This window comes from Sabethes cyaneus, chromosome 3 (assembly GCF_943734655.1).
Source record: "Sabethes cyaneus chromosome 3, idSabCyanKW18_F2, whole genome shotgun sequence".
NCBI lineage: Eukaryota > Metazoa > Arthropoda > Insecta > Diptera > Culicidae > Sabethes > Sabethes cyaneus.
The window spans coordinates 43,963,157-43,977,827 of NC_071355.1; the positions used below are offsets into that span (position 1 = coordinate 43,963,157).

The following is a 14,671-nucleotide window of genomic DNA, read 5'->3' on the forward strand; positions in this document are numbered from 1 at the left end:
CACATTTCGGCTCACGGCACAAAGCCTTTGCGGGATGCGTTCAGTGGCTGATTGAACTTTCGTGTTTCCTGAAAACGGTGTGCAGCTTCTCCAACTCCAAATTTTGCCCTTCCAGGCAGTGTTGCAAAGCGTGCACTCGTATGATCTAATTTTCACAAACATGCGTTCTCGTTCTAACAAACACGCCGGCTTGAGCATCTCTTTCGGACTCTCGCTCTTATTTTTTCATGCACCGTGACAAGTTTTTGCGAGTATGTATTTAGCTGTCAGCGACGATCGTCGTTCTAGGTCGTCATTGCAACCCGAGCAGCTTATACCGATTGCTTGCGAGAGTTCGCACTCTTAACCACGCATAGTGGGGCAGATTGACCCGGCGCTTGGACAAAACCTCATAACTTCTTTCATATGCTTCGTACAGCTTTATTGTTTTCAGCAACATTGTTTGTTATAAAATTTCGCATCTTTCTGTAAATTTTAAGTAGTTGTATTTTTATTCCTATAGATGGCGTTGAGATCTAACTTTTTAAGTAATGACTTTAGAAATATTGTGTCTTCAGAAAAGTTGTTTGTCCTGTAAAGTTACGTAAAGTTACTGAACATACCAAAATTGCAGGACTTACGGGAATCAAGTTATGAATATTTTAAATACTCAAACACATTTTTTTAAGTATGTAGTCGAAGTTGGTAGTCTGACGACCTCCTATACAAATTATCACAATCTGTATATCAAGAGTAATTTAGTATTATTATTCTGGTATAGGATAAATCAACCATTTGTGGACCTTTCTATACATTATTTTGAACACGTTACGCTAAACACCCAACCAATGGCACTTACAATATTAGTAACTTTCGAATAAGCCTAAATATATCAATTTCTGATGAAAATCTCTATATTTTACAGATTTTTAAAAACAGATTGGAATGTCCATTTTCCTTTTATGGACCCTAGTGATTTACAATAGAATAACGACCGGGTCCATTATAAGAATTTTAGTGTATTTTGCATGGAGAGAGTCCTGTAATGGCGACATTTTTTGCATTGTATTTTTTGCATTGTATATAATGGACCCACTTGTTGAAAACGTCAATTTTAAAGCATTAATAATAATGAAATGCTGCTAAAATTTTATTAACTCAAATGTGTGTTATGTCTAGTACGTTCTGTTTCATGTTATATATCCTCAGAAATAAGAAGTATAAGCTAATAAATACCGAAATTTTATCCGAGGGTCCATTACAGGTAGAGGGTTTACTATATAGGTTAACTTACCCTACTATCTGCTTTAGTGCATTCATGTAATTTTTTAATTCATTAGTTTGGCCATACGCAGCAAAAGGATACGAGTGGCGAGATAGGCCTTCATCGGCCTCAGCCAAATGCTGGCAGAAGGCACAAAAAATAACGAGTAGCTAACAGAGTATTGCAATCTGTTTATCCTGCAAACACGTATCAACATGTTCGACTCTAAATAAACAAAATGGAGTCTAGTTCAATCGAGCTGAAAGTCCAACCGAACATATTCTACTGCTAACTTGACTTGAAACAGAGCTAATTGGGAAAAAGCTGTTAAGTGGTCGCCTTTATAATGTCCTGAATTCCCCTTAACGACTGTGATGTATCTCATAACGATAATAATGCTATGTCTTACATACACAAGCATGACTATTTAACGTACAGCAGGAATAAACTTCGCACAGGCGCGCGCAATTACTATTTGTAGCCTAAAATGCCGGAAAACATGCATTCGGAAAACTTGAATATCTCCGAACATCGCAACTAGTAGCAGCTAATTTTTTGCTTATTACTAGTTAAGTTTTTCATTTTCCAAAATTTTCTTACACTGTGTTTCACCTTCTTTAATGTCTATTGAAAAACTACTTATTAAAACCATTTATGTATATTTCTTATAGATTATGTGTCTACTATACGTAGAATATTAAGTTTGATAGAATATCTCAAATAAAAAATTTGAGGTTTTGTCCGAGCTTTTTCGGGTTCTGCCCCATAGTGCCGCGTGTGTAAGGGAGGGCGTAGCATCGGTATCCATACAACCTAATGTGTCTCACGGGCTGTTCGCTACTTACAAGTTGCTGGCCTCCTGAGGGAGCAGTGCAGAAAGACGCTACGGGGCTGTGCATTCGCATGTGTGTAGGTAGCAGAATGTATGCACACAGCACCGGCGGTTCTTTGTCGTACGCTTGCGTCAGTGGCATAACCGTTGGATGTTATGCTTGTAGTCTTCGTTCGCGTATAAATGAGCATCGTTTGCTTTTTGTTCGGTTTACAATACCCGAGCAGGAGCCAATGCCTCATCCATACCTAATGAATATCAAATTCAACTATCATATCTATATTTGATATTCATTAGTTATCGCATTTTTTGAAGAATAACTTATGAATATCTCGATGAGATATGATACCTCGATATGCTATTAATAAGTAATTTTACATCTTTGTACTACACCAAATGAATTACTGAATCAGCTATGAAGCTACAAAGAATGACTTATAAATGCCTCATTGAGGTATGAAACTTTAATTGACGTCCCGTGTAGCAAAACATTTGATATTATTTAGATATTGTAATAACAAAACGAGTTATTATTTAAGTGTTTGTAGAACATTTTTAGCTATTATTTTAGCTATTTTGCCTCTTATGTCAAGCTCGTCAATACCAAATTCAGATATGCATTTATTCACCAAAAAATATCTGAATCAGGTATTCTTCAGTAATTTTCTCCTGCTCGGATATTGCTTCCAGGCAGAGCTTTTTCTCCCGGAAGATTTGAGCTCACTGCACCGCTTCTACGATCTTTGTCTTTCTACGTTCTGCCGAGTAGCACTTCGAATCTTTGCTACCGCGCTGCCGGCCTTTCATTTTCAACCTACATCTTCGAGGATTGATTGGCCAGCACCCAATCACTAGATTCCGCATCTCACCCATTATTATGAAAGCCGTAACCAGTTCGTGTACCACACGTAATAATGGTACCGCTTTTCTGCGCGGCCCTTCGAGCACCATTCAATACTATGTTGAGCAGCAAATTCGATATGTCGTCACCATGCTTTAAACCATCTAACGTCCGCTCATCCCGTAACGTCTCATCCGCTATTCTGACGGTTGATTGGATCCATCAAAGTTAGCATGTAATAGCCTAATCAGTTTTGTTGGGAAACCGTGCTCCAGGATAATTCGCCACAGCTCATTTCGTTTAACTGAATCGTACGCCGCTTTAAACTCTATTTTAAGACACTTCTCGAAGATTTGTCACAAGGCGAACATTTGGTCCGTCGTAACGCCTCCCTCTCGAAATCCTCATTGGTATTTGCTAATAGAATTTTGTGCACAGAATTGGGGAAAGTAATTTCCCAATAATGACTGCATTCGATACCTTTGGTATTACCTAATGGATTGCAGAATACAGTCGTTCGCTCTCGACTTTTAGAAGCTCGCCCGGGTTACTGTCCTTTCCAGCCCTTTCTCAGCTCTCTAGCTGCTTTTTAACCTCGTCCGTCTGTTTCAGCAGTAGACAGCTCCATCTTCTTCACCATTCAACAATAGATCGGAATGTTGTTTCCAACGCCAGGCCACCTCCAATCTTTCAGTGATCCTTGTCGTTGCACATAACAGGAGTTGACACTGTCCGGTTCCTGATTCCGTTGTAAAGAAGCTTCTCATATCGTACCTCTCGAAGCAATTCTCCGCCTCCGCAGCAAAGCGAATACAGAAATCGCCCGAATAAGGCGATGAGTGGTGATGTATGCCCTTCGCGATATCTTAGCTGTCTATTAATCAATAAAAATGATTTTTGGAAGTTAACTAGGTTATACCACATACTAACAATGTATCAAAAATCAACTGTTTTAAAGATGGGAACTATCAATACAAATCGTTACTGATAACTATCAGTAGGTTCCAGTACGTTACTGATAACTATCAGTTAATACCAATAATTTTACCCATCAAAGCATTGAAGCAAAAGATAGAAAATTGTAGTTTACTTTGTAATTTACCAAGCCGGCTCCATAAGGAAACATAAGGAAACACGATACTGTCGATCGAGACCAGCAATGGCACATAATGGGCGAACACGGTCTCCCAGAAAAATTGATGCTACTGATCAAAGCTATCATTGGATCGAGTGGTGTGTTCCGTGCGCATCTCGGGACACACTTGAGTCCCTTTGAGACATGGAGAAGGATGAGACAAGGTGCCAAGATGATTGATATCTTAGCCAGGAACCTTGCGACGGCGGAGGCAATCTACGCCAGATTGAAAGCAGTAGTCTAGGAAGATTAGATTAAATATAAATGCGTCAAAGATCAAATACATGAAAGGAAGAGGCTCCAAAGAAACCAACGCGTGCCTCTCACGGACGGTAATCCTTGACGGCGACGAACTAGAAGTGATAGATGAATTCGTGTATTTGGGATTGGTGGTGATCGCGGACAACATTAGTAAGGAAATCCAGCGGCGCATTCAACCGGGAAATCGAGCCTACTTTGTCCTTCGCAAAATGATACGATCAAGAAGCATACGCTACCGTACGAAGCTGACAATGCACAAAACTTTTATTAGGTCAGCAGTTCTTTATGTACTTGAAGTTATGAAGTTGCTCACGAAGGATATATGCGTAGTATGTTCGAACGGAAGGTACTGCGGACATTTGGCGGAGTACAAACTGGAAGCAAAGAGTGGCGGAGACGTGTGAATCATGAGCTACATGCATTGTTTGGAGAGAATCTCATCGTACATTTGACGAAAGTCAGTAGGCTACGGGGGGCCGGACATGTCGTAAGGATGCTGGACGACAGTGCGTCGAAAACAGTTGTCTTCAACAACCCCACCGGCACCAGGAACAGGGAGCTCAACGTGAAGATGGCTATACCAGGTCAAAAGTGATTTGTGACTTTTGAGACGACAGGGAAATTGGCGACGAGTGGCCCCCCAAGTTCGAGTTAAATGAAGACGACTGCTTGAATCAGCACGAGCTACCCCGGCTTTAGGCTACTGACGATGACGACGATATATTGTGCCATCCACGTTTATCGTACGCAACTACCGTCCAATAAGTTTAATTTTAAACTAATTTTTATAACGGGACAACGTAACGTAATATCAGTAAATATCAATAACAGCAAAACCTTACTGATACTATGTGATATTATTGCTTACTGATAACTATTAGTAGTTATTCATAGTTTTCCCATCCCTAACTGTTACTGTTAATATTTGGCAGGGCAGTCTTCGTAGAAATTTATCAAGATTGAAGTTTGATGTTTTCTCGACGTTTCGACACTTTGTTGGTGTCTTTTTCCAGGGGTAATATTATTTAGTCTTTTGTTCTGTTTTTAAGAGTGTACATATTACGGTCATGGGGGGTAGTAATTGATATATGAGTTTCAATATTTAAAAAATTTAAAAAAGTTTTTCCTGCTTTATAACTGTATTGCGAAACATTAAGCGCTTCTTTACCTCTACTCCTTGAAAAAGATATCAACAAAGTGTCGAAACGTCGGGAAAACATTAAACTTCAGTCTTGATAAATTTCTCCGAAGGCTGCCCTGCCAAATATTAACAGTTACAATTGAATCCAATCGATAAAAAACACAACCTAACTCAAAAATCAACTTTATTGATGAATTGACAACTAAGAAATCGCCGCGGGTGTACACCAACACCCACTGCCTTATTCGGGGGATTGCTGTACAGTGCTGGCGTTTCTTGGTATGTCTCTTTCTCTGCTCTGGCGTATCACAGTTGTAGCCAACATGTTGGAAGTAGCCGCAGTAGTAGAACTTCTCTAGTTCACTTTTCGTGCAGTAGTACTGATCGCATCGTGGATGCACTTCCACTATTCGTTCAGGTTCGCTTTGACTTATTCACCGATTCGCTCATCAGTTTTCTGAGAGTAATCTGCAGCAACTTCTTCCTCCAATAACAGCCGAATGTTCAGTCGTATCCAGTTCCCGGAAATTAACATTCCATACAGTTTTACCACTGGTAGTATTCATTTATCTGTCAGCCCATGGACATGACTACTGAACTTCTGACAGTGTTTGTCTTTCTCAGTTTTCTACCCTTCAAAACAATTCATTAATGAATTGGAGTGCTGAATGATTATTCGACTAACCTGTCAGTCAATTTTTTTTGCTCTTGACTAATATTTTAGATCTCAAAGTTTAGTTTTCTTAAGGCGGAACCGAAAGTGGCTAACGTTATTGTGTTAGTGCGGCAAACACTGTACTGTACATCTCATGTGTTCGTTAAAAACCTAAACGTTTATTTGAATATTGCATTAGTATTGGCAATATATGTCAAATAGCGGAGCTTGCAAACATAAACAGCTGATCCGCAGCCAACCGCACTGACTACAAACATCCCGAAAAAGGGTTTGTTTTCTTTATCAAGGCATTCCGATTCAATCAAAATTAACGGCAGCAACTGAATAATGCGTAGGATCACTAGGATGTTTAATTAATCCGCTTGCATCGGATTGCGTTTTTGATTCCTGCGTTTGCGTTTTGTTTGTTTATTTCACTCTAAGCTCATCGATGCGGCGAAAGTTGAAAGCTCTTTAAAAGCTCATTGATGTGACGAAAGTTTGATACTGTGTTGCTACTTTTTCCGAAATCGCTAGTTCAACGAAATATGTGCGTAACCAAATATCTATTAACTAATTCCAAATTATACATTGGTCGCTTTTATAAACACGTAATGATCGATATGTTCAGTTAAATTTATTTTCCATTAGCAATTATGTTTTGCTGAGCGTTTATTGATACACAGCAGATCGATAAATTGAATTACAAGATTTAGGACATTATAACAGCGCTGGAAGCACTGATTACGTGGCGAAAGCGTGCTCTGCCAATACAGATGCATTTTTAAGGCGCAAAACAATACATGCTTCGAATGGTAGCCATTTATCCAGCCATCTTTGAGCCACTTTCGGTTTCCCCTTAACCGCCTGCTTTTTAAAATCAACCAAAACCTCTGGTTGAAGGGAATTAATTGAAACTTCGGAGCAGTTTCGTTTACCGTTGTCGGCAGTTCAAAATGAATAAACGATTCACATTTGATTTCGTTCACTGTTATCGAGAATGAATGAATATAGAAAATAACACGAACATGAACGCAAGTGGTTCGCTCGAATCGTTGGTTTCAGGTTGGCAATGCTGAGTTCATTTCATCTGTATTGAAAACAGCAAAAATGAGCAGTATATTGCATTAATTTTGGCGTATTGCATAAATCATAAAACCCTAGGGGGCTCTCTCAGTAGAATCAGGCCATTCGATGTCAAAGTGACTTTAGTATGGGTATATTCTCAGGCCCCTCATCACCCTTCCTTCAGGCTGAATTCTGTATTATCCCGATATGACCTATTGATAGTGCAAAAATGAGACCCTTATGCACTGGTTTTACCACGCCAGGGTTTGCAAAAATTGGAGACTGTGCGCTGTCATGTGGAACGAGGTGGGTAAAGTAGAGAAAAGCATTGAAGGAAGGGTACTCAATTACACACAAGCACGAATAAAAAATTCAATAAGCATATCGCTCAATCAATAGCGATTATAACAAAACTAAATACGGTGCGGGTTATACAGTAAACACCCGGGCGATATCGCAATAGATCAAACGTTGCTGGTCGCAGTGATGAGTCCATACAGGTACTTACTTACTTACTTAGGTGGCTTGCCGTCCTAAGACAAAGCCTGTTGAACAAAGTTTCTCCATGTAACTCGGTTGAGGGCTACCGCTCTCCAATTCCTCGGACACCGAGTACTCTCCGCCAGATCTCGCTCCACCTGGTCTAACCATCTTGCTCGCTGCGCTCCTGGTCGTCTTGTTCCTACCGGGTTTGAGGCGAACACCATCTTTGCAGGGTAGTTGTCCGGCATTCTTGCAACATGCCCTGCCCATCGTATCCGTCCAACTTTAGCCACCTTCTGGATACTGGGTTCGCCATAGAGCTGTGCGAGTTCATGGTTCATCCTCCACCTCCATACTCCGTTTTCCTGTACGCCGCCGAAGATCGTTCTTAGTGCTCGTCGTTCGAAAACTCCGAGCACTCGCAGGTCCTCCTCGAGCATTGTCCATGTTTCATGCCCGTAGAGAACAACCGGTCTAATAAGAGTCTTGTACAGGGTGCACTTTGTACGGGGACTTAGTCTGCTCGACCGCAATTGCTTGTGGAGCCCATAGTAAGCACGACTTCCGCTGATAATACGCCTCCGAATCCATACAGGTAAAAAAAGTAAATCGAATACGACATTTCTAACCACTGGTCGTATCTTCCTCGTTGGTCTCGATATAAATACGTTGGACCACCGAGCGCGAATCTTGCTTATTACGAGATAGTGGACCGGAAGGATCGCACGTCTGCTGCGTCTAAGAAGTACCAAAATTTGCCCTTAATCCTGTGTATTGAAAAGAATGTGACCAATTTGACTTTAAACTTCAACACGCCCAGACGGTCATTAATGGGCCTCCATCGAATGTCACACTTCATTCTTTTTCCATGTAATACAAATCCAACTCCATACCATGCTTTATTGTCGCCCCTGTAAAGATGGGATACAGTAGGATCTACTGCGCGGAATTCACGTTCTCGATTTCGAATGTTCCTGTCCGAATTTTCTTGTTCTTTGTTCAGTACTTTGTATTGATTTTTCATGGTGGCGTCTTGCAAAACCGACGGCAACAACCGCCTGTCTGGTCAGAGCACCAACCAAGCTCAAATGAGCCCTCCTTACCTGTCAGCATTCGATCTTGGTTTCCACTGGGATGGCGGTTACCCGATCCTCGTTGAAGTTGCTGGTATACAGGCTGATATGTACTGGTTGGAAATTCGGAGAACCAATTTGTGAATACTAGCAGCGCCACAAGGGAGTCACTTAGGATCATTATTTATCCTTTGATGAAGCACGTGAAAACATTTTGATATATATTAATTTTAAATCATTTTATAAAGGATTATTCCATAACATTTTTTCAATATTTTTTTTAACCAAATAGTCCGGTGGATCCATTTTGATTTCTGGCAAATGAACGAATTTACTGACGTTACCCTACACTAGGCATCGTGTTTACCATTAAATACCTCCGAACCCGGTAACCCACCTACAAGTACCTGTCCCGCTGCTGCATACCAAACCGTTGTTATCGTTATCGGAAAGCGCAAAGCACGCAAACACGACTTTTGTTTTTAGTTCGCCCCTATCGTTCGGTCAGTGATAACCAGTTAGAAAAAAAGGACGACGTTTCGCGACAACGCAACGCATCTCACGTTCAAGGTTTGACTACTATTTGGAATCTTTTCCTAGCTAAAAAAGGGCTAGTGTTTGGGTGTGCCTTCTTCCGGACTTCCAACCAACCGGAGTGTTTTTCCCACAGTGGGATCATGTGACTATTCTGCTGCTGAAGTAGTGTTAAAACACCGGGAAGTTATCTTTCTTGCCGCATTCTTGCCACTATTGCGCTGTTTGCTTCTACTTCAGCTTTTGGGAAAATTGGAAACTTCCCTGGCGACCAACAATCAGCACGCGATTGTGTGGGCGGCCGGTAGAAGGTCATTGAATACCGTCGCTGCCGCATAGGTGGAATTTAATCTAAATGAAGTGTCTCTATATTGGGCACCGCGGTCGGTCAGTCAGCGCGCTGCGCTGGTGCTAATTTATAGTTGACCGTGTCTTATCTATCCCGTTGGTGTACGTTTTCTCTGCAAAACTGAGATAAGTGAAATGAAAAAGTGTGCACCGCGATAAGGCACCGTCGCCGTCGTTCGGCACTTTGCGGTGTGAAACCGCATCATTACTTTACGACTACTATTATGTTAGCTTAAGTTGTTATTCACCTTCAGCATTGCTGAATTGATTAATCATCAATTAGAGAAATGCCATGGGGATTACGGCTCTCTTTTTCAGTTGTGTCATTCCTAAAAGATTCCTTCGTTATTTTCACCATTGCAGAACCCCCTCAAGCGATAAACTATGTGAGCACGACATAACCAGCAAGCTGACCAAATCCAAAGAACTTATATCTTATGCCTGTCTGGAGTGATCCATCAGCAAAATGAACGGCCTATCAACTCTGAATCGATTACTCGGCAAACGAAACAAAGATGGTAACCGCCTGAGATTTGACTTTTTAAATTTTTCAGTTCTAATTCGTTTCATCCTTTTCCAGTTTCCAAATCCACTTCGAACCTCAGCCGGTCGACGACCAACCTGGACAGCACTAGTCAGTACAACAAGATTGTCCCGTTGGCCGCCATGACCAACGCTCCTTTTGAGCAAACTTTTCGGATAACTGTCCTGCTGCCGCGGGAACAGCTGTACGTGGCACGGATCGGAGCCAAAACCCGACTGTCAACACTGATGGACATGGTTTGCGAGGATAAGCAGCTGGACGCGCAAAAGTACCTCTTCCGGCATCCGGCCGACTTTAACCAGGGATTCGAGCTGGATCTAACCATCGGCGAGGTGGGACTGAACGAAATTCGGCTAATTTCCCGAAAGGAGTTGGAAAACATGCAGAACAATGAGTACCGACTGAGCACGAGCGATATTTTCCGACTGCATCAGAAAAATCTTCGCGAAAATTCGGTTTCCTCGTCCGATCTAAGTCGAACGTCAAAAATTGCGCTGAAAACGACTAGTCCCTACAGCTCGACCAATTCACTCAACTCGATGGATTCGTCCGGTTTGAGTTCCAGCTCTCGGGGTGGTGTGAATGGAAACCAGCACCACGCACCGGTAGCTCCCGCCCGGAAGAAACGAATCGCACCTCGACCGCCTAGTCAAAACTCAATCCCCGAAAAGGCTCCCCTGGAAACGGTCAGAGACGATTCCATCTTCAAAGAACCGCAGTTGCCTCCATACTCCAAGAAAAACTTCCACGTCTCTTCACCGAACCTGTACAACAGCAAAGAGCTGAAAACTACGGATTCTCTTAACAACAACAACAATAATAACAATAATATAAACAACAACCATTCCAACGATTACAATGGTAATGGCCATCATACGACGGAAAGTGTTGAGGAAATGAACAACATCCTCAACACAAAGACCTCGTACAGTGCACTGAAAAATCGTCCAACTTCAATGTACATCATTCGAGAGCCCCCGGAAGCAATCAAGCATCATCAGCAACCGCAGAACGGAACTTTGCAGCGAAGCTCACTGAACGGCACCGGCGGCAGTCTGGTGGACATCGTGAACCACTCCCGCACTTCGTCCAATTCATCCGAAGTCGTGAAGGATCCTCGCGATTTTCAGGAAACGCCAAAACAACTTCCAGAACCCAGAAAGCGGCTCGATTCGAACGGTTCGAATTGATCTTTTTCCCATTAAACTTGAGCCTTGTTAATCAGACCTGTGTTTGCTTTATATTTTCAGCAAAAAAATCCAAAGCGCCAGCCCCGCCGCCGCGAGGTGTATCGCTGGGCACGAAACTAACGACGGAACCGAAAATTGTACCAACGCCTTCCCCGAGAGCACCGGTTCGGGCAACAATGGCATCCGACAGCGATACCATTATATCGGAAACCGATTCAAACCTAAGCGAGGCCGATGAGTTACAACGGAACCGAGGTAAGTCACAACACCCGACTTTTTCCTTTGAAATTTTCAACCCGATCCTACCCTTCTTATTCTAGAAACTGTAAGTAAGCTAAACGCCGTTAACAGCACACACCAGCACCGGCCAGCTGCTGCTGCCACTGTTCAGCCACAGAACGTCACAAAGGTAATGCTAAACGTAGACCAATCCACACCGTCAGACACCCAACCGGAGCTGTCCTCTTCCGCACCGGAGGCAACACTAGAACACAAACCAACCAGCGGAGCTTCCTCGGTGTCGATAACAATCGTCAAAGAAGCACCCGCCGGCTCCCCTAACGGGTACCACCACCAGCAAACGCCCGAACCACATTCCAAACCAACAATTCCTCCAACCGTTTCGACGGTTCACATAGTTCCCGCAGGGAACAACCAGCAACAGCAGCAACAACCAGAAACGGAAACGGAAACACCCGATCGACGACTTTCCAACGGGGAAAACAGTTCCGACGAAGAGATCAAAATCTACAACATCGAATCCGGCCAGGAAATGCGCATTTCGGATCCGAAGAAAGACCAACCAGCCGCCACCAACGGGCACCGTTCACCGAGCCCGGCCGAAGAATGGACCTACACACTGCCGGCTCCCCCAAAGTTCGCCGATTCGTCCATCAAGTCGGGCGAATACGACGAAAAGCAGCGCTACTTTGATCTGCAGTCAACGTATGTCGAGAATACCACACTGGTAACCGATCGAATGACGATCGGCTCCGATGATACGGAGGAAATTCGACCGATTATTCGAGAGAAAATCCTACTGGATGAGAGTGGGTTGGCTTCCATGGAAACGTTGGAAAATTCTTTACCGCCGGTGACTCCGAACGAAAGTGAGGACGGTACTAGCAGTAGCAGTCTAACCACCGGTTTGATTTCATCCGACATCGAGGATGGTTATCGGGGTGGTAGCGATCTTCGCCAGTCGATGATTCAGACGTTGGAAAAACGCAGGGAAAAGTTGAAGGAAAGCGAGCTGCAGGATTTGAAGGAATCCATCGAGGGTGGTGTGTGCAATCAAAAATTGCAACAAATCCAACAGCAACAGCAGCAGGAGAAGCTGGAGAAGCAGCAGCAGGAATGCAATGAGAGTGATATTATGAAATGTGCCAAAATGAACGAGGAAACGGTGGTCGATGACTTTGCGGTGGTTGTCAAGCGGAACCAGGTAAAACCTACGCCGGCTGTGGTCGAGATGACGAAGCCGGTTGCAAACGGGGAGAAAGAGAACGAGCAGCAGCTGGTGGTTGTGAAAAAGAGGAACGAAGTCATTAGCGAGCTAAGTCATGTCATCAAAGATGAGAATGGTTTGAAGGAAGTGCTGAACGGTGGTGGGAAGAAATCCACCGCGGAGGAAGAAATTCCCGGTGCTAATAGGAACAGTTTGAGCACTTTTAAAATCTCCACCTACAGCGTCGGGGAAGTTAGAGACGTTTTGAGCACACAACAACAACCTGCTGAAAATGTCAATGAAAAGGAGGAACTGGTGAGTTTATTTGTTTTTTCAATCAAACATCCGTGGAATCATTACGGCCATAGTATGGTCATATCTATCGAGAACTTTACTGCGCTGCTCATATAAGTGTAGCCTAAATACCTTTTTTGAATAAATCCTGAAAATAGGGCCTTTGATAACGCAAAATGTGAACTTATTGCATCTTAAATTTAAAAGACTGCTGTTTCAGTCCACTCAACGTCACGAAAGTGGCTGAAGTCTCACCCGCAATTCTAACGCATGATTTAGATCCATTCAGCGTCGCACGAATCAGCGTAACTAGTTTCGTCGGAATTATCGGCCACAGCTCTTTTCGTTTGACTGAATCGTACGCCGCCTCCAAGTCCACAAACAGATGGTGTGTTTTCAAGTTGTGCTCCCGAAACTTGTCTAGGTACTAACTGACGCAGGGTAAATATCTGATCCGTCGTGGAGCGACCCTCACGAGAACCAGCTTGGTACTCGCCGACGAAGGATTTCGCTAACGGTCTCAGTCTCCAGAACAGGATACGGGAGAGCACCTTATAAGCAGTATTGAGCAATGTAATTCCTCGATAGTTTTTACACTCGAGTCGATGTCCCTTTGTAAAAATTGGGCAAATGAGGCCATCCAACCACTCCTCCGGCATTTGTTCTTTCTCCCAGATCCTAACAATGATCCGGTGATATACTTCGTACAGCCGCTCGTTCACCGCTTTTAGAAGTTCAGCCGGGATACCGTCCTACCCAGCAGCCTTACCATTTTTCAGCTCTCTGATTGCCTTCCTAACCTCCTCCTGTGTTGGTGGCTCCACAGCTTGGCCATCGCTTAAAATTCTTATCCTGTCTCTGCTGATCTCCGCGTTCACAACAACAGTGTCTGGAAGTGCTCCTTCCACCTGGCTGCTACCGCCGCTTACCGCTGTCTTCCACGCGTCGTACCTACCACTTCTCACGGAGTTGTTTCGGTGGCACCATGGATGTTCCTCCACAGCCCATTTCTTCTCCTTCTACCTGCTGTTCTGCGATTCGTTGCTTCCTGGCGTACTTCGTTGCCCCGCCATCTGCCCGTACATCGATGACATTCGAAAAGTGTTGACCGTCAATCAAGACATGATCGATCTGAGAGCTAGAGTCTCCATTTGGATGCCTCCAGGTGTGTTTCCGAATATTCAAACGTGGGAAGTAGGTGCTACAGATTGCCATTCCTCTGGCCGCGGCAAAATTTATGAGCCTCAGACCGTAATGATTTTCACGTCATGTTTTGGGCACTCTCCATAGGTCCTCTCGAATCTGTCGTAGAACTCGTGCTTAGCATCATCGGATTTAACGTTTGTCAGTGTATAGACGTCGATTAGACTGCTGTTGAAAAATTTGCCCTTAATTCTCAACACACTTATACGGTCACCTACGGGCCTCCACCGGATAACTCGTAGCTTTTGCTTTCCCAACACTACGAAACCGACACCATATTCTACTTTTCTACCGCCACTGTAGTAGATGTGGTACTTGAAAGAAGTACCTGCAGTAAGACCTTGTCACACGGGGTGGGACGCTCCCGCGAGCATGAGAC

General features: G+C 43.4%; 1 protein-coding gene across 1 annotated transcript in view; it reads left to right on the forward strand.

Moving 5' to 3' along the window:
- Positions 1–14,671, forward strand: part of LOC128742576 (uncharacterized) — a 55,270-nt gene that overhangs the window by 32,348 nt on the left and 8,251 nt on the right. Inside the window, exons 2-5 of the mRNA XM_053838980.1 lie at positions 9,978–10,132; positions 10,195–11,337; positions 11,409–11,603; positions 11,669–13,110. Of these exons, the coding sequence (XP_053694955.1) occupies positions 10,081–10,132; positions 10,195–11,337; positions 11,409–11,603; positions 11,669–13,110 (2,832 nt within the window). The 5' untranslated portion in view covers positions 9,978–10,080. The remainder of the gene's footprint in view (positions 1–9,977; positions 10,133–10,194; positions 11,338–11,408; positions 11,604–11,668; positions 13,111–14,671) is intronic.